Source organism: Vidua chalybeata, chromosome 23 (genome assembly GCF_026979565.1).
Source record: "Vidua chalybeata isolate OUT-0048 chromosome 23, bVidCha1 merged haplotype, whole genome shotgun sequence".
In the NCBI taxonomy this organism is placed as follows: Eukaryota; Metazoa; Chordata; class Aves; order Passeriformes; family Viduidae; genus Vidua; species Vidua chalybeata.
This window is the reverse complement of record NC_071552.1, coordinates 2,017,999-2,042,032: the sequence shown is the minus strand read 5'-3', so window position 1 is coordinate 2,042,032 and position 24,034 is coordinate 2,017,999. Positions and strand designations below refer to the sequence as shown.

Sequence of the window (24,034 nt, the reverse complement as noted above, 5' to 3'; positions counted from 1 at the left end):
GGTGCTTTCCCGTGGGCCTCCTTCCCTCTCGGGGTGGCATTCGAGGGGTGTTTTGTGCCGAGTGGAACATCCCTGCTCCCTGCTCCAAGGAGAGCAGAGCCTGAGGCTCCTCCGGCGCCTCATCCTGCCCTTTTGGAGGGAGGGGAAGAGTGAGAACATTGTCAGGGAGTCCCTGAGCCCGGGGCACCCACTCAGGGGGTGGATTTCCCCACCACAGACAGGGAGCTCCTGCCATGAGGTGTGAGAGCATCCCAAAACTGCGGCTGTGGGGCCGGAGAGCAGCTCCTGAGCATCCTGTGGATGACGGCGCAGCTCCCTTGCACTTGTTCTTCCCAGCAAAGGGAGGAGGAGGCCTCCCCTGTCCAGCAGCAGCGCGAGGGCTCTCAGCCTTATCGCTGCCCAGCATTGCCATTTTAAGCCACTGATCTCCTGGGGAAAAAACTTAATCATTTCCGATGAATCACTGAGTGTGTTTGGCTGGGAAAGTCTTGTGGGGGGGTGCTGGTCAGCCATGCAGAGGAGGAGGAGGAGGAGGAGGAGGAGGGCATGGGAAGGGCTGCTGCATGGCACCAGCCGGGGAGCAGCACTGGGGCTGGGGGCCAGCACGGGGGGCTGGCAGTGGGAGAGGTGCCTGGGCATTCCCAGGAGGAATGCTGTGGCTCTGGGGAACCTGCAGCCCAGCCCTGGAGTGGCTCAGGGCGGGTCGGAGGGATGCAGCCCCTGCCTGCCGCGGGACGGGAATGCTGCAGGGAAAGCAAGTGGAGGAGAGAAAAGGATGTGCAAAAGTTCAGAGCGCCTGGGCTGAGAGCGGGAGGAGGGCACTGTCACAGCTCCTGGGAGTTTGGGTCTGTCCCCATGTGTGATGAATCTGGATCAGCGAGTTTTGGGCGTCCTGTGAATGGGGAATGGAAACAGCTTTGAAGGGGAGGAAAACCTTTGTCCTCCAACAGCCCCTCTGGCTCTGATTAATCCGAGGGAAACTGAGGCACGGAGCCAGGCTGTGACAGGGACACTGCGGCCGGGTATCCTGCATGGCTGGCTGTGAGCAGCTCAGCACCTGGCGGGGTTTGTTGTGCTCCTCCCGGCTCTGCCCCGGGCTGCCGGAGGGGCCGGGCTGCGTTGGGCTGGGTGATTAGCCCTGGATAATGGGAGCCTTGTGCAGCCCCGCGAGCCCCCCCGCCCCCGGGCCGGCCCCCGGCCAGGCTGCTGCCCCGGCCACCGCAGGGAGCAGCTTCTCCACAGCCGCCCCATTCAACAACAGCTGCGCGGGGGCTCGGGCCGCTGTGATGCCCTGGGGCCCCGCCTCGGGGACGGGACGGCGCTCCCAGCGGGGCCGGGGGACACCGAGGCTCAGCGGGGGCTGGGGTGCCAACCCCGCAGACCCTGGTGACCCGCCTGGGACACGAGCCTGCTCCGCCCCCCCAGTCCAAACTGCCCCCAGGTGTCCGTCGGAGCCCAGATAATGACAGAGTGATTTGCCTCCCTGTTTTGAGTCTGTCCTTGCTTGGCGTGGGTTCAAAGGTGACCCCTCAGCTGTGCCTGGGCTTTAGGGCAGTGCGGGGCTGGGGCTGAGCAGGGCAGTAGGTCACTTCTGATTATCGCCACTGCTACCTGCACATTGGACTCTCAGGGACTGTCGCCGTCGCCGGCATTCCCCAAACACTCTCAAAAACACATCCCGCGCCTCAGCCCCTTTCTCCGGGTCTGTGAGTGATCCCACCTCCAGCGCCCGGCTGTCTGCCTGCCTCAGCCGCTGCACGCCCGGACAGGCAGGAGCTGGCAGGTCTGCGAGCCCCTCCGGCGCAGCTGGGGCCGGCCCGAGAGCGGCGGGGGCCGTGCTGGGGGCCGGCCCGCGGCCGTGCGGGGCCGGACAGCGCGCTGCGGGGTGGGCGGCGGCGCCCGCCCGGCTGCTGCTGGGGGTGATAAGCGGCTGCGGGCGGTGGGCAGGCACCACGCCTTCCTCCTCCTCCTCCTCTCCTCCTCCTCCTCCTCCTCCGCCTGACGTCAGCCCGCGGCCCCGCTCAGTCTCGGGCGGCCGGCGGCGGGCATGGCTGGGGGGCGGCGGCCGGCGGGGCTCGCCCTGGGCTGGGGCTGCTGCCTCCTGCTCTGCTGCGGTGAGTGGCTGCGGGAAGGGCCGGGCGGTGCGGGGCCGGGGCCGGGCGGTGCGGGAAGGGCGGAGGCGCGCACCTGCGGAGCGCCCCGGGGCGCGGCGCGGGGTCCCGCGGAGCCCTGGCGGGGATGTCCTTCGCGCCGGGGGACACCGGGCTGCAGCGGGGGTGCGGGGCTGGACTTTGCCCCTGTGCGGCTCCCCGAGGTGGCAGCCGCGGGGGTGTCCCCGCAGAACCGCGGCGGGGCCAGCGCCGGCAGCCGGGAGCGCTGCGCCCCTCGGGCGGTGCCTGGCGCGGCGCCGGGAATGCTCGGATCGCGGGGTCGGGGCAGCCCAGGTGGGATCGGCCCTTCCCAGCGTGTGTCCCCGCCCGGACGGCCCCGCGATCCGCGGCGGGGCGGGTCTGCGTGCCCCGTCCCGCTCTCGGGGCCCCTCTGCAGCCCCCCCGGCTCAGCGCAGGTTGAGGGGTGACCCACGTGCGTTCAGCGCGCACCGGGGTGAGCTGGTTGTTGTTAGGAAGCATCCACCCCTTTCCTTCTAAGGAGTTTTCCCCTGAGCGCTGTGTTTCTCTTGGCTTTTTTTTTCGTGCTTTCTTTTTTTATCCACTTTCCAGTCCATTTTCACCCTCGGGGGGTGGCTGCGCTTCCTGCCCTGCCCTGCCCCGCTCCCCGCATCCCGCCCTCCCCTCGCCGGGGGCCCGGGAGCGGTCCCGGTGCGCTGGCTGCTCCCTGCCCCGCTGAGCTGCGGAGGTGGCCCCGGCGCTGGGAACCTGCCCAGGCCGAGGTGTTGGAGCCAAAGTCGGGCTCAGAGCGCAGTCTAGAGCAGGCTGCTCCCACCCCCGTCCCGTGCCGGGATCCCCTTCCCACAGCACATGTGCCGAGCCAGGAGTCTCTCAATGGTTGGCGGCGTCGGTGTATTTGGAAGCCCAGCCACGTGAAAGGCTTGATGCTTCCCAGAAGCACAAGGGGCCACGGCCAAGACATTCCCAGGCCCGCCAGAGCTGCTGGAACGGGGGGCTGAGCCCACCCCGGGGCTGCCTGAGCCACCCCCTCCCTTTGTGCACCGCGGTCGGGCTGTTAGAGAGGTGTCTGCGTGTTGTCACCGAGCTGCGGGGTGGGGTTGATTGCTTTGCCAGGTGCACATGACGGGGTCCTGACAGAGTGGTGGGGTTGTTTTGGGGTGCAAGGTGCTGGTCCCCGCTGCAGCAGAGCCCTGGCTCCGTCCCCATCCCGGGCTGGGCGGAGGCGGTTGGAGTGTGGAGGTGTTGGGCGCTGCTGCTGGCGCTGCTTCCTGCGGGGCTGGGGCTCTGCGCCCTCTTTCTTCTCTCTGTGAAGAAGACAGGGTGCGGGTGATGCTGTTTTGGGGCACCCCGGCTCGGGAATCTGTGCAGCTTTCCGAGGGAATAGGAGGGTAGCGTGTGTGGCTGTGCCGGGAGCAGGCGGGATCTGGCCGCAGCTGGTTTTCCCGAGAGGGGAACACAAACCCAGGGAAACCTCAGGCATCCCATGTGCGGCTCCAGAGCCCTGCGGTGCCTCTCCTCTTGCTCCGGGCCGGGGGCTCTGTGCCGCCAACGCAGCCGCACTTCTCGCCTTCTCGCCGCACACCTCGGCTCTGCAGGAGGCTGGCGAGGGACTGTGCTGCTCCCCACCCCCTTCCCCAGCTCTAAAAGCAAATCTTTGTTCTTGTGGAGCTCTGGCTGCCGGCCGGCTGTCCGCCAGCCAGATGGAAAAGGCACGGGGGCTCTCCTTCCTTCCCCGCTCGCTGCCTGCAGACGCCCTCTCCAGATCTCGAGGTCTCGGGCTGGAGCTGTGCCAGGCACTTGGGGTGGATGGAGCTCGGTGCTGCAGCTGGGCTGCTCCACGCGTGGCTGATGGAGCTCCCCAAGTTCCATCACCAAACCTGCAGCTGCGCCGGGCACAAGGGAGGATGGCCAAGTCCCCGGAGGCTGCTGTGCCAGGCTGGCTGTGCCCAGCACCTCTTTAGTCTGCCCACGCACAGAACAAAAGGTCTTGGAGCTGTAGAAGCGAGCCTTGTGTCCCCAGGGTTGTGGGGAACCTTGTAAGTGTCCCCTTGTGTCCCTCTTCCAGCCTGTCCCGGAGGAGGTGGGGAGCAGTGAGCCCTTTTTCCAGGCAGGGTGGGGGCTGCAGCGACCGTGTCAGCCTCCTCAAGGGCAGTGGATGGCTGGGAGGGTTGTGATCCTCATGCCAGCCCCGGATGCCAGCCATTCTCCAGCTCTGAGCTCATGGTTTCGCTTGCTCTGCTGCCTGGTTGAGGGCTCTCATGCCGAGCGGGTCAGGGGGAGGGCCAGCTGCTCTCCCAGGGGCTGGCTCTGCCTGGGGCCCTTGCCGAAGGTCTGAAAATGATGGAGAGGCAAAGTCCGGCCTGGCTGCCTGCAGTCTGGAGTGCCAGGGCTCAGGGGAGGCAGCATGAGGTCAGCAGGGACACACCCCAGCCCCAGCTTGCCCAGTTGTGCAGGTGCCCTCCTGCAGCCGGCAGCCAAGTCGTGGCTGTACAGGTGGGCAGCTGCCTCCTGTGCAAAGTTTTCTTTTCCTTTGTATTCTCAGCCAGTTTCCTGTCCCCGCTGCGTGCTTATCTCTGGGACTTTCACCTGTTTTTCCAGCACCTTCTTTGCTGTGCCGTGATTTGTTCGTCCCTCTTTGCCTAGTGCCAACTGCAATACGCTGAGGGGATGGGCGAGGGCCAAAACCTGTGTGTTGGGGAGTTCTGAAGCGGCTGGTCCTGCGTGTCGGGGCCTTTGCTGTGGCAGAAGGGCTGCTGGCTGCGTTTTGGCTTTGTGCCACCACAGACCCACTCCAAACAAAGAGCATTCTGTGGGCACGGCGCTGCCCTTTGAAGTCGCCTCGGTGGTGGCTGTTACGGAGCGGGCGCTATCAAGGGAGATGTTGACACAGCTGCTTCCTCCAAGCCTCTTGTCCCCAGCTCCCATACCTGGGCTGGCTCTGTTGCTTGGGCACAAGCTGTTGTGCCCTCTGCAGGGCCGTGTGCCAGCCCAGGGCGTGCAGAGCCCCCTTTGCTTTGGCAGGGATGGTGGCAGTGACACTGCCAGCCTTGCTGTGATGCCGCCCTTGTCTCTGCTCTGCCTGGCTGGGGCTGCCCTGCTCCCAATCCTTGGGAAGCTGCTCCATGCTGTCCTGGATCAATAGCCATTACCTTTCCATCCTCTCTGGAGCAGGGCCAGCAGCTCCATTACTGCTGTGGGCAGCTGGGCTGGGAGGAAGAGGGTGCAGGGATGGGCAAGCTCAGCTCACAGGGGTGTGGGCCCTGTGCCGTGGGTGGGCAGAGCTGGGCAGGGAGCAGAGCAGCAGCCAGGGGAAGCTTTGGGAATGCTGCAGGGATGGATCCTTTGACTGCTGGGTTCCTGTGGGGGCAGCAGGATCAGAGCTTGTGGAGGGACCTGGGAGTCCTGGCTGTGCCAAGGCCGTGGTGGCTGGGGATGTGCTGCCTCCCAAAGGTGTCCTGGGGACACAGCTGGTGGGGGCACGACATGCCATGTCCCCCCTTTGGGTGCAGGATCGCTGGCCTGAGCCCGTGGGCTCCCTGTGGATGCTGAAGGCAGTGTGGCAGTGGGGTCCTGGCTGTCACTCCTGCTGGGCTGGGACACGGTGTGTCGAGCACAAGGCGCACAGCTTTTGGGGGATGGAGATGGGGACAGGCTGTGCTTGGAGAGCCCATTCTTCCCCATTCTTCCAGCCCCTAACAGCAAATTCTGCCCCACAGCTGCAGCCAGCAGGCTGGAGATCTCCATGCCAGCCGTGGTGGAAGTGGAGATGGGGGGCACAGCCAGGATCGAGTGCAACTTCTACATCCCTGAGAATGCTTCCTACACCTACATCGACTGGTTCTACGTGAGTGCTGGCCTGGGAGAGCAGCTCTGGCTGCTGGGCTGGGGTGGCAACCAGCCCAGGGCGTGCTGCCGGGCTCCCCAGCCCAGCCTGGCCCCTCACCTTGCAGATGGACCGCAGCAACAAGCAGGTGAGGCTGTACCACATCACGGGCAGCGGGGTCGTGGAGGACGACACGGACTACAAGAAGCGGCTGTCACTGGGGGAGGACAAGGCCCTGTCCATCAGCGCAGTGACAGTGCAGGACGCCAGGACCTTCATGTGCCAGGTGGGAGCTGGCAGCTACGGCGTGGGCGAGAGCAGCACCGAGCTCAGCGTCTACAGTGAGTGACACAGGAGGGCAGCACCCCTGGGCAGCTGCTCTTGGGGCTGGCTGGGATCCCACCCCGACCCATCCCTCCTAATATATGTGGGGTGGCTTTTCTTTCCAGAGGTCCCCGAGACCCCTGAGATTGAGCCCAACTCAGCAGGCATCTCTGTGCACAACAGTGAAATCCCAGAGGTGAGGAGAGGCTGCACGCAGGGGACAGGGAGGCTCCCTGCTAACCCTGACCTGTGCTCACGGCCGTCTCTGCCACCACAGATCGCCAAGTGCGTGAGCAAAAACAGCTTCCCAGCTCCCAACATCACGTGGCACAAGAACGGGGAGCAGCTGCACAACCAGGAGAACAGTGAGTTGGGCGGGCATGGGCAGCCAGCTCGGCAGAGGGGCTGGGGGCTGGCACCCAGAGAGCCCCAGGGGAGCCCTCCCGCGTGGCTGTGTCCCCCGCAGATGTGACGATACTGTCGACGGTGACGCGCGAGTCGAGCGGGCTGTACACGGTGAGCAGCACGCTGTACGCGCCCGCCACGCGCGAGGACCGCCACTCCCGCTACCACTGCGCCGTGCACTACTGGCTGCGGGGACAGAGGCGACACAGGGACTCGCAGCGGGTCAAGGTCAACATCTTCTGTGAGTCTGGGGCCGGGGGGGCCGCGCCGCTGCCCCGCAGTGGGGCTGGGCGCTGACTGCCCATCCCTGCCCCAGACTCCACCAAGCACTTGAAGCTGCAGGTGATGCCGTCCTCGACGCTGGTGAAGGAAGGGGACAATGTGACGCTGGTCTGCGAGGCTGATGGGAACCCGCTGCCCGTCTTCAGCTTCTTTAAGAAAAACGTGAGGCTGGAGGGGACCGGGGCACCTCTCCCTTGGCAAACGTCTCCTGGTTGCTCCTTGTCCCCTGCCCGGAGGGTCCTGGGCAGGGGGACACAGTGGCTGGGTGGGAGGGGGCCTGTGCGGGGCTAAGGACTCTGCTTTGTGCCCACTGTCTGCAGATGAGTGAGTGGCAGGATCTGACGTCGCTGGCAGAGCCCGACAGCGGGGTCCTGAAGCTGCACGACGTGGACAAGAGCAACAATGGCACGTACAGGTGCCAGTCCCTGGACCTGGATGATTTGTCACAGATAGAGGAGGATGTGGATCTTGTTGTGAACTGTAAGAGAGAGGGGACTGGACCCTGTGGACCTCGTGGTGGGTGCTTTGTCCCTCCTGCTCACCCTGCCCTGGTCTCCATCCCTCTCCTAGACATTGAAGGGGTCCGTGTGAAGATGGAGCCGTCCTCAACCCTTCGTGAAGGGGACAGTGTGATGCTGAGCTGTGATGCCCACAGCCCCGTGGGCCTGAAATACCAGTGGAGGGATGAGAAGGTGGGTAGGCATCCCAGTTCTGTTGTGCTCAGGCTCAGCCTGGGCTTTGCAGCAAATCAGGCAGAGTCAGGATCTTGCTCCATCTCTCCTGAGAGGCCAGGGGAAGGATTCCCTCTTCCATGGACCTGCACTGTCCACCCCAATATTGTCACCTCCTGGCCAGTACTGCAGGGAGGTCCTGTGCTTGCAGGTTCCCTCGCTGTGCACGGGAGGGCTGAACCCCTTTGGGACGTGGGCACTGAGGGCTCATTGCTGGGGACATTCCTTCCCAACAGGGCAGGAAGCTGGGGGAAGGGAACCAGCTCTTCCTGAGCAACCTCACCTTCGAAACCTCCAACACCTTCAGCTGCAAGGTGATGGCCCCGAGCGTGCCAGGACTGGAGCAGAGCAAGGAGGTGTTCGTGGCTGTTGAGGGTAAGACCTGGCCTGGCTGCAGAGTGACCCCTGGGTGCAGAGTGACCCCTGCCTGCCCAAAACCCACTCCATTGAGAGCTGTGGGTGCAGAGTGACCCCTGCCTGCCCAAAACCCACTCTATTGAGAACTGTGGGTGCAGAGTGACCCCGGGTGCCCAGCACCCATTTTCTGGGAGCTGTGGGTGCAGAGTGACCCCTGGGTGCCCAGCACCCATTTTCTGGGAGCTGTGGGTGCAGAGTGACCCCTGGGTGCCCAGCACCCATTTTCTGGGAGCTGTGGGTGCAGAGTGACCCCTGCCTGCCCAGCACCCATTTTCTGGGAGCTGTGGGTGCTGATGTCCCCTGCCCCCAGGGAAGCCGCGGATCGTGGCCATCAGCTCCCCGCTGTACGTGCGCCAGGACGAGGTGGTCAACCTGACCTGCAAGGCCATCGCCGTCCCCCGGCCCACCGTCCAGTGGAGCATCAACGGCACGGTGAGAGCTGGGAGGGGCCAGCCTGGCATGTCCGAGGGGCTGCCCAGGCACTGAATCCTGCCCTGCCTGCCCTGCCCAGGCTCATGAGTACATGGACAACCAGCACATCGCCAGCAACCTGACGGTGCGGGTGAGCCAAGACCTGCTGCAGGCGGGAGCCATGTGCCGCGTGTCCAACAAGCTGGGTGTCAGTGAGAAGCACATCCAGCTGGTGGTGGGTGAGTGTGAGGTGCTGCTTTCTGTCCCAGGAGCCCCCAGCAGTGTCAGTCCCCCCTGGCGCAGGCGCCGGCTGTGCCGTGCTGCCGTGGGGTGGCTGAGCTCGGTGTCTTTCCCTCCCTTCCTGCTCTTCCAGATGATTCCATCAGGAAAGGTCAGTCTGCTGAGGGTGTCCATCAGGACATGAGTTATGCTCACCTCTAGCCTGGGGCGGGAGCTTGGCTGCTGGCTGTGCACTGCTTCGTTCCTGCTTCTCTCCCTGCCAAGCCAGGAGGGAGGCGGAGGCTCTGTCCCCCGTGGTGGAAAGCTGCTGCTTGTCCTCAGCGAGGCCACCAAGCGCAGCTTCTTGCAGCCCAAACCTGCTGGGCAAGGAAGCAGAGGGATGGCCTGGTGCCCTGCAGGAATTCCTGTTATCCACCCTCCTGTGGCACATGTGGCATGGCAGCCATGAGCAGAATTTCTGTGTTCCTGCAGGAAGTGCCCCAGCGGAGCATGTCTGTACTGAAATCTGCATCCTGCAGGCAGCTGGGGAAGCACTGGAGCTTTTTTGGGAGAACCTTTCCTAACGCAGAAGGGAAGCTGGAGAGGGTCACGATGGGACAGGCATTAATTTCTTCCTCTCCCCGTTGTGTTTAGATCAAAAGTCAACAGCAGAGAGCCAAGGGGTGATCATCGTGGCCATCATCGTGGCCATCCTCGTGGTGGCTGTGCTGGGCGCTGTCATCTACTTCCTGCACAAGAAAGGCAAGATCCCGTGTGGCCGAGCCGGGAAGCAGGACATGTAAGCACTGCCACCTATCCCCCAGGGGCCTGTGGGGCTGCGGGTGCTTGATATCACTCATGCTTCCCATCCCATCCCATCCCATCTCACCGCTCCGGCTCTCCCTGCCCGGCACAGAGCGGGGCGGGAGCGCGGCCTCGGGGGCTCGGCGGCTTCTCCAGCTTCCCACAGGGCACTGCCGTGCAGGGAGGAGACAGCAGAGTGGTAGAGCAGCCAAGGGCCCCCTCCCTGGGCAGTCCAAAGCTTTCTGTGAGCTGGAGTCTCTTTGACCGCAGCGCTCTGGTCCCCTGAGATGGAGCCCCAGGGCTCGGCCAGCCACCTGCGCGTCTCAAAAATTGTCACCTCCCTCCCCTAGCACAAAGCCAGAGGCCCGTAAAGACAAGATTGTAGTTGAAGTTAAGTCAGATAAACTTTCCGAAGAGGCGGGGCTCCTGCAGGGCGCCAACGGCGAGAAGAGACCCGCAGCTGACCAGGTAGGACAGAGCGACGGGCACCGCCCGCCCGGGGCCGCTCCGGGGCTGCCAGCGCGGCTCAGGGACGGGGCTGCACCCAGGTAATGCTTTGCTCCCCTCCTCCCGCACTGCCCACCCTGCACGGGCCTCCATCATCCATCAGCAGCGCTCGGGGGGGCCGTGGGAGGGACGGGAGGGGACAGTTCTGGGAGGTGACAAAGCTCTGCTGGTGGCAGTGCCCTGCTTGGCTCTGCCGCCTTCCGTGGAGCAGCAGCCGGGCTCCCCAGGGGAGAAGGAGCTAAAACAGAAAGATGTCTGGCCAGAAGTCAGAGCAGAGGCTGCAGGAATGGGTTCCTCTGAGCCAGAGCTCTTGGGATGAGTCCTCTGGGACACGAGTGTTCCCCTCACCTGGGACGGAGCAGCTTTCCACAGTGTCACTGCTGGGCCACTGCTGCCCATGCCAGCCACAAGCTGCAGCCCCGGAGCCCACTGTGGTTTTATTTGCCTCTGCCTGGCTCTGCACAGCTCACGCTCCCCTCCCCTCGGGGCGGGTGCCACCCTGGGGTGCCCCAGCTGTCCCCACCCCTTGTGTGTCACCACCACCCCTGCCGGGTTTGTGTTCATCCCTAACCGTGTGTTTTCCCTGTCCCTTTCTCTTCTGGCGGAACTGAAGAGCGAGAAATACATCGATCTGAGAAACTAGAGAGGAAACCTACTAAGTGCTTTCTTCCTTCAAACCTTTCCTGCTCTTGGATTGCCTTCTCCCACCCCTGCTCCAGCCCCTGGGGAGCACGGCCAGAGACCACCCCGTGTGTCACCGTGCTGGGGACACCTCCCTGACTCACCTGGCCATTACCTCAGCCCTGGGCTCGCAGGTGTTGCCTTAGCAGCAAAGCTGGACTTGCTTTACTACTCCAGAGAAGCCACAGCAATATTAGGAAGAATTATATCCCATTAATCCCTACTTTGGTGGAAGGATTTGAGGCTCTTTCAGGTAATCTGTTCTGTACGTGTTGTGGGGAGGTTTTGACGCATTCTTTTTACCCTGACCTTGCTCAGGCTGGTGAAATTTGGGTTTTGGGATGTCTGAGGCACCTTAGCTGTAGTAGGTGCAGGTTGGAGGAGAGAGGAGTGGAAGGGGGTGTGTTAGAGAGGTGTTTGCAGCTTCCAAGAGGGTTCGAGTGCTTTGCTTTGTCTTTGAACCGTGCCTGGGTCAGTTTATCCCAGCGGTGCTGTGATCCCACAGGAGGAGAGGACCTGGCAGAGCAAGGAAGGGGTGCCAGTCTCCAGAAAGGCTTGAGGCTGTCTGCTTTGGGGCTGTGCTGCCCCGAGGGGCAGGGCTCCCCTCTCCCCTCTGGATTTGGTTTATTTAGGGACGCTGCCCAGCTGCTGCGACAGCGGGACCCAGAGCTCCCACAGACCGAAATTCAATATCAGACAGGGCCAGTCAGTGACGTCTCAGGGTTTTTTTGTGCTCAGCCATTGCCAGCCCCAGGTCAAACTCCTCTCTGTGCTTCGCTGCCACCTCTGGCCCCCACGGGGAGGAGAGGAGATGGGCAAGAACCGGCCACGAGCTTCTGTGCCAGCCCTCCCCTGCCTCATCCCAGAGGGATCAGCCCCTCCTGCCTCTGCCTCCCATCCTCTGAGCTCTGCTGGCCACGAGGCTTCGTCCCCTGGGGGTCCCAGCCCTGCCAGAGGGGAGCCGTCCCCGCCTGCTCCACGTGGTGTCCGAGCAAAAGCTTTGGTTTATATATATTTTTGTTGGATTGTGTGTACATTTCCAGGAGTTTTGTTTCTTTTTTTTTTTTTTTTTTTTTTTTGTTTTGTCATCCGATACTTGCAAGGTTTGTTTTTTTTTTTTTTATATATATATGTGAAAAAATAAAGTACGGATTCAAAGCTGAGTGGTGGAGTTTGTTCCCACAGACAGAAGGGTGGGAAGGGCATTCCATAATCCCATGGAGGTTCCAACAGGATCCATTCATGCCCCTGTGGCTGCTAATAATACACTAATTAGTGCCAATGCTAATAGATCTGTTCATTCTAATAATAATAATAATAAATACAATAATAAATAAATAAAAAATAATCCTAGTTTTAGGCTGTAATAGGTGATGATACCACTGGATCTTAAAAAAATAATATTGTAAATAGAATTTACTATTAGAATTTATTGATAACTGAATTAATAGCCAATACCAATAGTGTAGATGCTAATGCATACAGGAGATGATAATAAACACTAATAAACTAATACTACTAATTATTAAAAAATACTAATAAAGCTAATAACCAGCCCCTGTCACTACCCTGAGAGGACAGAAGGCAAATGATGGGTGACACCAAAGTGTCCCTTCTCCTCTGGGCCCAGCTCGTTAGAATTAATTCTTGTGTCCTCATCTGAGTCCTTGATCAATTATTGGGGCCTCAAATGACCTAAAGTAACCCCTGTGACCTAAAGTAACCCAAATTAGGGCCTCAAATGACCCCTGTGACCTCAAGTAACCCCAATGGGGTCCTCAAATGACCCAAAGTAACCCCTGGAAAAATAAAAAAAAAAATCCTCAAATGACCCCAAGTAACCCCTATGACCTCAGATGACCCCAATGACCTCAAGTAACCCCAAAAAGGGCCTCAAATGACCCCAATGACCTCAAGTAACCCCAATTGGGGCCTCAAATGACCTAAAGTAACCCCTGGGAAAAAAAAATCCTCAAATGATTTCAAGTAACCCCCTATGACCTCAGATGACCCCAATGACCTCAAGTAACCCCAATTTGGTCCTCAAATGACCTCAGATGACCCCAATGACCTCAAGTAACCCCAAAAAGGGCCTCAAATGACCCCAATGACCTCAAGTAGCCCCAATGGGGTCCTCAAATGACCTAAAGTAACCTCTGGAAAAATCAAAAAATCCTCAAATGACCCCAAGTAACCCCTATGACCTCAGATGACCCCAATGACCTCAAGTAACCCCAAACAGGGCCTCAAATGACCTCAAGTAACCCCATATCTTCATTTCACCCAAATTACCCTCATTTCACCCCACAGTGGCTCCTGTGAGAGGTTTTTCCCAAGTTCAGGTGTCCCCATGTCCCCAGCCGCCCTCACTGACCTGTCTGTGGCTCCTGAGTGTCCCCAAATGTCCAGGGGGCTCAGCTGGGCCACTGTGTCCCTGTTGGTTCCATTTCTGGGCCCCTCCTGGCTCTGGAATGTTGGGAGTGTGGCAGGACCTGGATTTATTACATCTACTTTATATGTGAAATATTCATATATTGATGTATATGAATAGATATCAGTGAGTATTCAATTACTGGATTCAAATATATATTAATTATTTTCCTATCTTTATTAATAATACATAATATATTCTAATAAGTCTATTCTAGAATGGTGATACATATACATGTAGTTCTAGAATGGTGTGAGATATTTATTTATTTATTTCTATCATTTCCATCCAATAACTTTAAAATCTGCAGAATATTCCCATGGATTCCCTTGGATTCTCTTCCTGGCTGGTAACTTCATGTTGGTCTTGGTCCTGATGGATTAGAGCCTTTATTCATCAATTCTCTCAGAATATATTTAATTATTATAATCTTTATATAAATCTTTCCTGGCATCTGTCAGTGGCCAGAATATAAATTTGAATTTAACAGATAATTGTGGTGATAATTATAAAATAACCCCAAAGTCAGTCTGCAAAGGATCCAGGAGATTGAAATCCTAAAATTTTCTTTTTCCAGCACTCACAGAAGCACCACAACACACACACACCATCTGCTACAACAAAGGAAATTTTATTTAAAAATAAAACTTTGTTTTGTTTTCTTTCTTACTGACACAGGTGAATGAAATCCCAAACAAAGAAGCTCTTAGTGGGCAGCATACAAGGATGGAAACAATTAATAAATAACATTAGTATAACCTCTAAACATTAACAATGCATCTGCAAACAAAATGAGGACTTTAAACCAAGTGAACCTTAAAGCTCAGCTACTCTCTGTAAGAATATTTACCTTCTGTTTTTCCTTATTCTTTACAGATCTGAAAGGATTAAATACTGCTATTATAATTTTATATTAATGACACTATTATACTTTTTTTTTTAAAATATCTCGTGAAAATCTCAACATTTTTTAACACTGATATTTTACAAATTGGTATTTGTCATCCGTGAGAAAGAACAACAGTAACAGCAATTCTTCCTCCACTGGGAATTTCAAAGAAAAAAGATTTCTAGGAGGAACTTTAAAAATAAATGTCCTTATTCCCCACTAATCTTTAAAGTGGCACCTCTGAGAAGGTGCCCTGGGAGTTGCATTTTTTCTTGCTCAACTGAAAAAAAAAAAAAATCAACGAACAAAAGCCCAACAAACCAAGCAATCAAACCACATTTACAGTAAGGAGCCTGCCTCAGGATTAGCTACAGCAGTGTCACCAGTCTGGTGCAGGGGGCCACAGGAGGCCCTGAGCCCCGGGGGAGGGCTGGGGCAAGGACATGCACAAAAAAAGGGGAAGATTTGGGATTCCTGCTCTCTGGACACAGGAAATCACCTGGATCCTGCTCAGGAGGGCACCTCCGGCTTCCCACAGCTCCTGCTCCTGTTGGGAGCGTTCCCCACTCCTGCTGGAATGTTTCCTGCTCCTTTTGGGAGTGTTTCCTGCTCCTGTTGGGAGCGTTCCCCACTCCTGCTGGAATGTTTCCTGCTCCTTTTGGGAGTGTTTCCTGCTCCTGTTGGGAGCATTTCCCACTCCTGTTGGAATGTTTCCTGCTCCTGTTGGAAGCATTCTCCACTCCTGTTGGAAGCATTCCCCACTCCTGTTGGGAGTGTTCCCCACTCCTGTTGGAAGCATTCCCCACTCCTGTTGGGAGCATTTCCCACTCCTGTTGGAATATTTCCTGCTCCTTTTGGGAGTGTTCCCCACTCCTGTTGGAAGCATTCTCCACTCCTGTTGGGAGTGTTCCCCACTCCTGTTGGAAGCATTCCCCACTCCTGTTGGGAGTGTTCCCCACTCCTGTTGGAAGCATTCCCTGCTCCTTTTGGAAGTGTTCCCTGCTCCTGTTGGGAGCGTTCCCCACTCCTGTTGGGAACGTTCCCTGCTCCTTTTGGGGACAGCTGCAGGACAACCCCAGTTTTTTTCACCCCATCCCACGATCCTGACTTGGCCCCGAGCTCGGCACAGCACCAGTCCAGGCACGGAAGCTCCACGGCTGAAATGCTACAAAACACAGTGTCAGAGTCCAAGTGAGCATCGCCCACCTCTCCTGCTCCTGCTTTTCACCCCTTCCCAAAGCAGTTTGGTGCTGCTTGTCCAGCTCTGCTCATTTCCCCACAGGGGTGGATTCTATCCAGCCTGGCCATGCAGCATCCCCTTAAGAAAGGCACTAGACATTTGGGTTGTTTTTCCTTTTTAAAGTAGCATCAGAAAGGTAATTTTCTTAATAAAGAAGAGGGAGGTCAAGGGAAAGAAGAGCAATCAATCTTGGGCTTAGAAAGAACAAGAAAAATCCACTGGGCAGTGCCTGGATTGAGCTGGCAGAGCACAGCCACAAGACATGGCCAGGACTCTGCTGCCCTCAGTGGAATCAGCAAATTCTTAACGTGTCTAAGGAAGAAAAGGCAAGAGTTAAGTTTCTTAAATCAGTTTGAGACATAAACAAGTGCACAGAAAGGACACATGCAGAGAAATCAGCGATACATGCCACAAAGATTGCTCTCTCTAATCTCTAATACCCAGAACAACACCCACAGGAACATCTCTTGGCACATAGACCCCAAAGACAGGCCTGGATCAGCTCTGCCAAGCAGGATTTCATGGAAATGACAGCCAGCCTGCCCTGAGGGGCTTGCAGGGGACAGGGAATCACTGGTGCCACACACGCTGGGCAGGACAAGAGTTAAGGCTTTGGAGCTGGCTGGATCAGCCTGGCTCAGCCATGGCAGGAGTCACACTGAGCTCACACAGCAGGGCAGACACCAAAGGGCTCCAAACCAGCACAGAGCCCAGTGGGAGTGTGAAAAGGAGGGAAATAAACCCCTCACTGAAGGGTTTGCACCTGGATCTCCAGCACAAGGGACTGTTTGGCTGCTCAGGCTCCTCAGTGTGACACAACAGCCACAGCTGTCCCCTGCTCCTGCCTCAGCAGCACCAGCGCTGGCCTTGCTCCTCCAGAGGCTCCCACACATCCCACAGGGAGCAGGGCTGGCACCCCTGGGGTGCACTGGGGGCACAGGAGGAAGAGCAGCTCTTCCTCCCCCTCTTCTTCCCCCAGGCACTGAGCCCTGTGCCCTGCAGAGCACCCTGCCCACTGCCAGCCCTGAGCCCAAAACAGCAAAGGGTGGGGTCAGGGAGCGTGGCAGGAGATCTCCCCACACTGTCTGAGAGTGTTTTCTCCACTACAGAGAGGAGAGGAGTAAAGAGAGACACTTCAGCCTGCCTGGAAGCCACTGCAGCAATTCAGAAAGCTGTAGGCCTAGAGAGAAACCTCAGTTTGAATTAAAAACCCACTTTCTGCTCTGCTAACACTCGTCAAGGCCTCTCTGCCACTGCAGCCATCTGGCCCAGCCTCTGGATTCCTCAAAAGTCAGACTGCACCCGACTGCCAGAATCACTCCAGCAAGATTCCAAGGTGCAGCCCTTAGCCCGGCGACCTCTGCTGACCTCGGGGAGATGCAAATAATGCTGGACATGCTCCAAAGGCCAAGAGCCTTTCAGGCTGTCAGGCTGTGATCTGTCTGTGCCTCCTGGATCTAAATCCTCTCCAAAGGAACCATCCACTCCTCCAATATGAACAGAGTTAAGTAGCTGAGTAGGCAAGTCAGGTTTTTCCAATGCAACAGCTGAGTTCTGACCTTTAAAACCACGTGATCACTTCACAAGTACAGAATTTTTTCCCCAGGTCTGTTTTAACACCAGATCTGGCAATACCTTAAGAGAAATGGAAATGGAAAGGAGAGCCCCCAAGTTCTTTGGACAGCCATGCAGAGAACTGCTGCACTTGTGTGACTGCAAAGCAGGTGAAATTCCAACAAACACATCAGCTGCATCTACCAATTCCACAAAACACCCTGGCACGACGACGGCTCTTGCAAAAGCTCTCTGGAGGAATGTGTGTGAAGGCCACTAGTCTGCAACAGCCACCATGCAATGAAGATAAATAAAACATCCTATTTACCAGGTGCAACATTCCTAGGGAAGAGCAATGGGAGTGGCCAGTGACGGCTGCTCCAGCCCAGCAGGGCCACAAATCACATTTGAGCACTGAAGCACAAAATGCTCAAGGCTAAGAGAGGAGAAGCAGCAGCCTCAGCTCTTTGCTCTTGCTCAAATTCTTTGCCCCCTCTCCCAACCCCTCAAAACCACGCCAAGCTCCTCCAGCTGCTGGAATCTGGTGCTGCCAGTGCAAGAGCACACACACACGAGAGAAATCCAACTCCCAGCACTGCCAGGACCAAAATCCCTGACAGAAGCTCATGCTGCTATCTCCAGGCAGCAAGGGAGGACTGGAATCAGAAGCAATAACTGCTATTGTTACAGGCAAGAGGGACACACCACGGCCAACAGGAAGCAATCAAAGGATTCTTCCAAGGTCTCCTATAAATTCCCAGCAGAAAGTGACCTCCCAGCTTCTCTAAAAAGCCTGAGCCAGACACACAGCAGTGAACAGATCCAAACCTAGTACCATGAACCACAGGACACACCACACCGACCTCGAGACTTTGTTTCTCTGAGCATCCACTTAAAATTCACAGCACAAAACAACTCCCCCCAGCCTCCAGGGCATCGGCTCGGGGATCCCTTGTCACGATACCTTTCTCTACCAACACCCTGGAAATAAATCTGTTCTCTCAGACAAGAGGTAGGGGTAAAGGACTCCAAGACATACACTGTATAAAACACCGCTCCGCTCCATCCCACTGCTTTGAAATCTGGAACCACGAAAACCTGATAACTGATTCTCTTAAAGAGGCAGGACTGACCTCAGCACGAAGTCTCTAAAGGAACCCCCTTCCCCTTTGGTGCACAGCTGGGCAGCAGCTGCCCAGGCAGTTGGTCCACAGCAGCTCAGGCGTGGAGGTGCTCGTGTGCTATGTGGCCACGTGCGCCGGGGACGAGATGGACACGAACTCCCGCAGAATATTCTTGGCCATCTCAATATTGTTATGTGCAATGACCAGAGCTTTCTGAATGTCCTGATATGAGTAGCCTTGGCTCATGAGGTTCTCGATCTCGCTGGAGAGGTGCAGGGAGGAGCTGGCCCCGCTGCTGGCTCCTGCTGCTTGGCAGCTCCCGGCTTTCCGCTCGGAATTGATCCGCCGGGGCAGCGGCTTTGGCGGCCGCTCGGGGACCTGGGAGCCGTCCGAAAAACCTGCAAGGAGAAACAAGTGCATCACTTCAACGGAAAGATGTGGGGATTTTGTTTGGAAGGAAGCTGAGATGACAGCAGGGGGATAAATGGCACTTCAAAAAGCTGTCACTGAGCTTTGCCGCGTTCTCCAACCCTTTTATCCTCCTTCCCAAGATGTTCAGCTCCCCGCCTGTGTGCAAAAACAGCTGGGGAGGTTTTTCTTAATTAGCAAGGCTCATCAGGCTCATTTATTAAGATAAAACTGTATAAAAATGACATAGGATCTAAGAGTGTAAGCAGAGCTCAGATATCAGCCTTAGAATCGGAAAAAATGACCCAGTGAATATTCAGTGCACCAGACATCCCATTTCCTTCCAGAATCAGACAGAACCCCCCGGTTTAACTTCCCAGAGACTGCTCCCTCATCTCTGTGTGCACAAACTCAGTCCCAACTCAGCCACCACAACTGCTCCAGCAACTGAATTATGCTCTCTGAAGGGTCAGCAACTGAATTATGTTCTCCTCTTCCTCTGCTGAAGCTCTCCCAGCCTAATGGCAGATCAATAAAGCTCAGCCTGTTCTGCTTTTCCCTGAGTCATTCTGATGTGACACTGCCCTGCAGCCACATCATGCACTGCTGGGAAGAGGAAATAACAGCCAATAAACCAAACAAGTCACCAAACTCTCCAAGGAAAAAAACACATTGTTTAATGTGCTCATCCAGCACCTGACTATTTCTGGGTTTTAACCTCCTGTATCATTGCAGAAAGCATTTTTTGCCAATCACAGGAAACTTTTCTACACGGATGTTTGACATCACCTTAAAGAAAGATTTATTTGTCTCCTGGAAAAAGTCCTCAGGGCACTCCACAGAGTTTTCTGGCAGCAGAACTGGAGTACAACAGACAAATCACGTCCACACAATCCCTTTTTAAGAGTGAGCACTGCAGCTTGCTCAGAGAAGCAGCATTGTGGGGTCTTTCTGAAAAACTTGCACCAAAAGCCCTAAGACAGAGAAGGCTCTTCAGGAACCAGATTCCCTGAAGCTTCCTCAGCGACCACAGCTCAGCCCAGCTCCCTCATCTTCAGAATTCAAGTTTCTCACACATAAAAAAGCTTTTTGTACATGTGAGAAAAAGGTCTGCCCACTCCTCTGCCCCAGACTGCCTTCTGGAATAGCTGCTTCAGCTTGAGCTGGATCAAGTTTCAGAGACCATGGGTCAGTCTGAAAGGACAACTGCTAAGACAGTTATTTTGGTAAATCATTAATTAAAACTGCAGGGTTCAGCTCCTGAGAGCATAAATCTGCCAAGAGGAATCTCACAGCAGTCAGGCTTGCCTGCACCAGTGCCTTGCTTCCCACAGCAGTAACAATCAGCATTTTCCACATTTTCCATTTTCCTACCCCTAAAGCAGGACAACAGCAGTGTTATTTCACGGCTGTAGAAACAGAGTGTCAATTATTAAACTCAGTATTTCATCTGGGAGGGGGGCTGGGACTCACTCTGTTCCTTTTTTATCCCTTTCAGCCAAACTCTACAGACACAGGGACAGATTTAAAAAGTGAAACGGGGAGGTGGGGCAAAAAAATCAACTTTTCTGCACTAGGAAACTCTTCTCTGTGCTGAAGAAGGTCAGGGAAGTGGAATGGAGAAGCAGGAAAAGAGAAGGCTCACTGGGAGAAAGGGTTCTGGGTACAGGAGGTTCTGCCTCCAGAAGGAACAAGAAACTCATTCCTCCTCCTCGGCAAATCACCAGCACATTCAGACTGAAAACCCCCAACAGGAAGAGTTTCAGAGCTTCTTTAAGAGCTGCTGAGCAGGGAATAAGTCAATTATTATTCAGAAAGGCTCCAGGAGACACGAGGCTTTAGTTTTTCCCTCAGAGAATGTGCCTTGCAGCCAGAAGGACACGATGTCCTCTGTTCCCCAGGGACAAAAAGCTGACCTTGCTGAGCCCCTGGTCCCTGCTCAGAGGAGCTGAAAGCATCAGGAGCTGTGTGCAGAACACTTGTGCCATCTGCAGGCACTGGCAGAGCCACAAACCCTGCCAGGCCAGTCCCTTGGCACAGGGACACACTCCCTGAATGGTCTGGCTTGGAAGGGACCTCAAAGGTCCTTCCACCCCCTGCCATGGGCAGAGACACCTTCCACTATCTCAGGGTGCTCCAACCCCAAATCCAACCTGGCCTTGGACACTTCCAGGGATGGGAAATCCTGTCTCACGCCCTGGTACACCATGGTACAAAAACAGTCTATGCTCTGTAGGAAACAGTGCTTTAAGAAATATACTTTAAGCTGAAAAAAGCTTTTCCTAACTGAGATTTCAGAGTGATTTGCAAGCTCGGGGATTAAATGTCCAAGGCAGCACATTCCAAGCTATAAATCAAACAAAAACTAAAAATAAATCAAACAAAATACCTAAGAACCAGTACAATTCTGCCTCATAAACCTGATTTTACACCTTTACATCCAAAACCTTCAGCGAGTGAGACAAGGTTCAAAGATGCAGAGCCAGGCAGCAGCAGCAAGGAGAGGCAGGAGAGCTGTCAGACCTGTGCCAGGGTCGTTTTCCAAGGACATTCGGCTGAAGGCAGGAGTGGCGTTGGAGATATCAGACAGTGTGCGGCGAGCAGTGGCAACGGGCAGCGGGGGCTTGGGGACATCGTAGCCATCCTCCTCATTCTCTGACTCCTCAGGGCCGTTGCTGGCAGTGGCTGCTGCCAGGTTCCCCTCATCTGGAAGAGGAGGCACGTTCTGAGCTCTGGGGCTGAGCTGTCTCTCAAGGCAGACTCTGCTCCCCCATTTGCCAAACGCTGACGGGACACAGAACTAAAGTTTTGCTGTTAAAACCTCACATTTAATGGCAGCTCTTTGCAGAAGGGAAAATTAGGTTAAAAATACTTGATAGATGCAGTGTGCATGCACAGACTCATACTTCCACATACATCCCAGCTATTTTAACAACAAAAACAAATGTATTTCCTTTAATTCAGCCTAAAATGCTGTTCCACTGGGAGCAATTCGCTGTAACCCAGTTCCTCAGCTGTTTTTTTAGCACACCCACTCACCAGAAGTGGTGACAGCCTCGAAAGCAGAGGATGCTGCTTGGGAGTGAATGTTGTACATTGCTTCATACATGGAGCCCTCGGGCTGCTGGTCACAGTCCAAAACTCTGAGGGAGAGAAGACATTCCCCATCACACAGGTGACAGTGGCCACCACCTCCACCCCGTCTCTGTGACAGAGTTTGTGCACAGCTTCTTGTTTTAAGGTGAAATCACCACTGCTCTGTGAAATATTTGTTCTAGAAAATGCTCTATTAATGTTTAGTGCAGTACAGTACCTCAGCTTAAAAGAGTTAAAATGATACCACCAAAACTGATACCACCGAAAATTACATTTTAATAAGAGTTTTGAATTTCAGTTGTTTCTGCTCTCAAAAGGTCCTTGGCAGACAGAGTGGGAAGGAAAGGGATATCTGAGTCCTTTAATACTGTACAAGGACTCTGCACAAGAGCAGTGGTCACATTTCCTTTATTGCTATTTTAGTCAAGATCTGGTGAATATCACTGGGGGAATTCAGAAATCTGAGCAAGCAAAATTCCCACCCTGATGTCCCAAATGTGCTGCCCCAGAGCTGGGAGGAAGAAGTGCAAAACCAGCCAGGATCTCACCGTAAACTCTGAGTCATTTCCAAAGGCATTTTGAGCTCTGGTTTTTGCACAGCAGGACCTGGAGGCACCACAGGCAGAGAGGATGGTGACATGTATTCAGTGTCCTCATCGCTCTCAGACTGCTCCCCAGGAGGCAGTTTTGGTACAGGCAATGGTCTGGAGGCAGGAGAAACAAGATATAAAACATTTACACCAAATCTAATTAATACCAAGGTGCCCTTTAAAATCCACAGTCACCTCACAGCAAGTCTGTCTAAAGAAATAATTTGGTTTTCAGGATGCAGCCCACAAGGTCAAACCAGCACAAGGTCATGATGCAAGTGACAATATCATGCACACTTAAATCACAAAAAGCCCCACTCAAGAGTGAATTTATTAAAGAGCTGATGGCAACTGGAGCCTGATTCCTACTGCCACAGCCCAGGGGAATTCCCACCACTCCGCACAGCTCTTTGGTTTCAGCTGCTTTCTCTAAATTGTGTTTTGAATCTGTCACAGTTTAAAACTAAGACTGGAAGAGCTGTGCCAGTTCTGTCCCTGGCACCAGCACCCTGCAATTCCCACTCTGTAAGGTACAAAAAATCCCAACAGACCTGGCAGCTAAGGAGTAGATAGCATTGGCAGACGAGGAGGGTTTGATTTTGGGGTGTTCAGACTCTGAGGTTGCTGCTGGACCACTGTTGGAGCTCTGGAAGACAAAATTCCAAACCAGGAATCAGAAACAACGCGTGGCGCGGTGTAGCTGCAAAGCCACTCCTTCAACAGCCTCTGTGGGAATGAAGCATCCTCATTTCTTCCACAGAATTCACTGACACCTCAGAAATCTAGGAATTCTCTGACAGCTTTCCCTCAGTGAGGACATTGCAGGGGTTTTCCTGCAGGAAGAACTTCACGATTTGAGGCTCCAATGGCCTTGGCAAATTCAGCTGGAACAGGCCAAAATGGGAGCCAAGAGGAAGAGGATGCAGACAAGCACACACAATTGGAGACATGATGACAACCATGCACGTGCCATTTTCTTAGAAAAACTGGCTAAAAATGTGCTTGCTTTCAATTTTAGAAAGCTGGAAGCATTAGAAGGAAAAATTAAGGAAATGCAATCAAGGAAAGCAAAACTACCTGCTATTTCTTTTAGAGAACAAAACGTTGGACTTATCAGTTCACTGCTAACAATGTCCTACAGGTGAACAGACCCAAACTGAACTCAGATTTTATCCAGTCCAACTCCTCAGAGCTGATATGGCAGTTTCCTCAGGGCTGAAAAGCCAGCAGAGTAAACCAGACTTTTTCAGAGAACACACTCAGCACTTTTCAACACTGAAAGATTCAACACTCAACGTTCTTTTCAACACTGAAAGGTGAACAACGAGAGGTGAACAATGATCAGGCAACTGGGATTTCAACCTTGCTCCCAAAAGGAATGAAAGCACTTCCCTTGCCTGGAATTCACCAGTTTCATTCCATCTCTCCCATGACAAAATCCCACTCGAGGGTGCCTTTTCTCCCAGATTACCTCAGCTCCGGCAGACCTACTCACCGCGGGGCTGTCCAGGCTGAGCGTGCTGCCGAGCCTCAGGCTCTCAGCCCTGGATTCCACCTGGGAGGGCAGCGAGAAGGGCAGCGAGTGCCGGTTGGACAGCTCCCTGCCAGCCCACGGCTCCGCGGCGCTCACGGCCACCGCCGGCGCTTTGGGCATCGGCCTGCCTGGCCACAGGTCGCCCTGGCGGTTGGAGGGCAGCGGGGGTGGCTTGTCCCTGGCGGGACAGTCGCCCGGGGTGCAGGGCAGGGGCCGTCGCTGCGGGCGGCTCTCGGTGCCCAGGGCGGTGCCCAGGGCGTGCGGGCGGTCCGGGGGCGGCGGCGGGGGCAGGTCCCGGAGCGTGGGGGGGATCGGCAGAGGTTTGTCCTTGTGCAGAGCACCTGGAGCAGCCTGCGGGGAGGAGGGATCAAAACAGCGCTTAACACGGGCAGAGGAGATCAACAGGAGGGAGGTGCGGGCAGCGGGGAGAGTTTT

At 55.5% G+C, this 24,034-nt stretch overlaps 2 protein-coding genes across 3 annotated transcripts in view; one reads left to right on the top strand and one right to left on the bottom strand.

The window, feature by feature from the left end:
* The first annotated feature begins 1,989 nt into the window (after window positions 1–1,989).
* Window positions 1,990–11,896, top strand: MCAM (melanoma cell adhesion molecule). 2 transcript variants are annotated; one of them, XM_053963557.1, is made up of 15 exons: window positions 1,991–2,114; window positions 5,846–5,973; window positions 6,080–6,293; window positions 6,402–6,472; window positions 6,554–6,641; window positions 6,743–6,922; window positions 6,998–7,125; window positions 7,284–7,443; window positions 7,534–7,655; window positions 7,931–8,069; window positions 8,422–8,543; window positions 8,623–8,761; window positions 9,396–9,540; window positions 9,896–10,013; window positions 10,666–11,896. In XM_053963557.1, exons 1-15 carry the CDS (start codon window positions 2,048–2,050, stop codon window positions 10,693–10,695), a joined length of 1,851 nt encoding a protein of 616 aa, XP_053819532.1. In that variant the 5' UTR covers window positions 1,991–2,047; the 3' UTR covers window positions 10,696–11,896. The 2 variants fall into 2 exon arrangements, with proteins under 2 accessions (XP_053819533.1, XP_053819532.1); XM_053963558.1 differs by lacking the exon at window positions 9,896–10,013 and having other exon boundaries at window positions 1,990–2,114.
* A 2,873-nt stretch (window positions 11,897–14,769) lies between these two features.
* CBL (Cbl proto-oncogene) overlaps window positions 14,770–24,034 on the bottom strand; it is a 34,235-nt gene continuing 24,970 nt past the window's right edge. The window contains exons 11-16 of the mRNA XM_053963331.1: window positions 23,561–23,950; window positions 22,617–22,711; window positions 22,024–22,179; window positions 21,419–21,522; window positions 20,903–21,085; window positions 14,770–18,369 (exon numbers count right to left, since the gene is read on the bottom strand). Of these exons, the coding sequence (XP_053819306.1) occupies window positions 18,089–18,369; window positions 20,903–21,085; window positions 21,419–21,522; window positions 22,024–22,179; window positions 22,617–22,711; window positions 23,561–23,950 (1,209 nt within the window). The 3' untranslated portion in view covers window positions 14,770–18,088. The remainder of the gene's footprint in view (window positions 18,370–20,902; window positions 21,086–21,418; window positions 21,523–22,023; window positions 22,180–22,616; window positions 22,712–23,560; window positions 23,951–24,034) is intronic.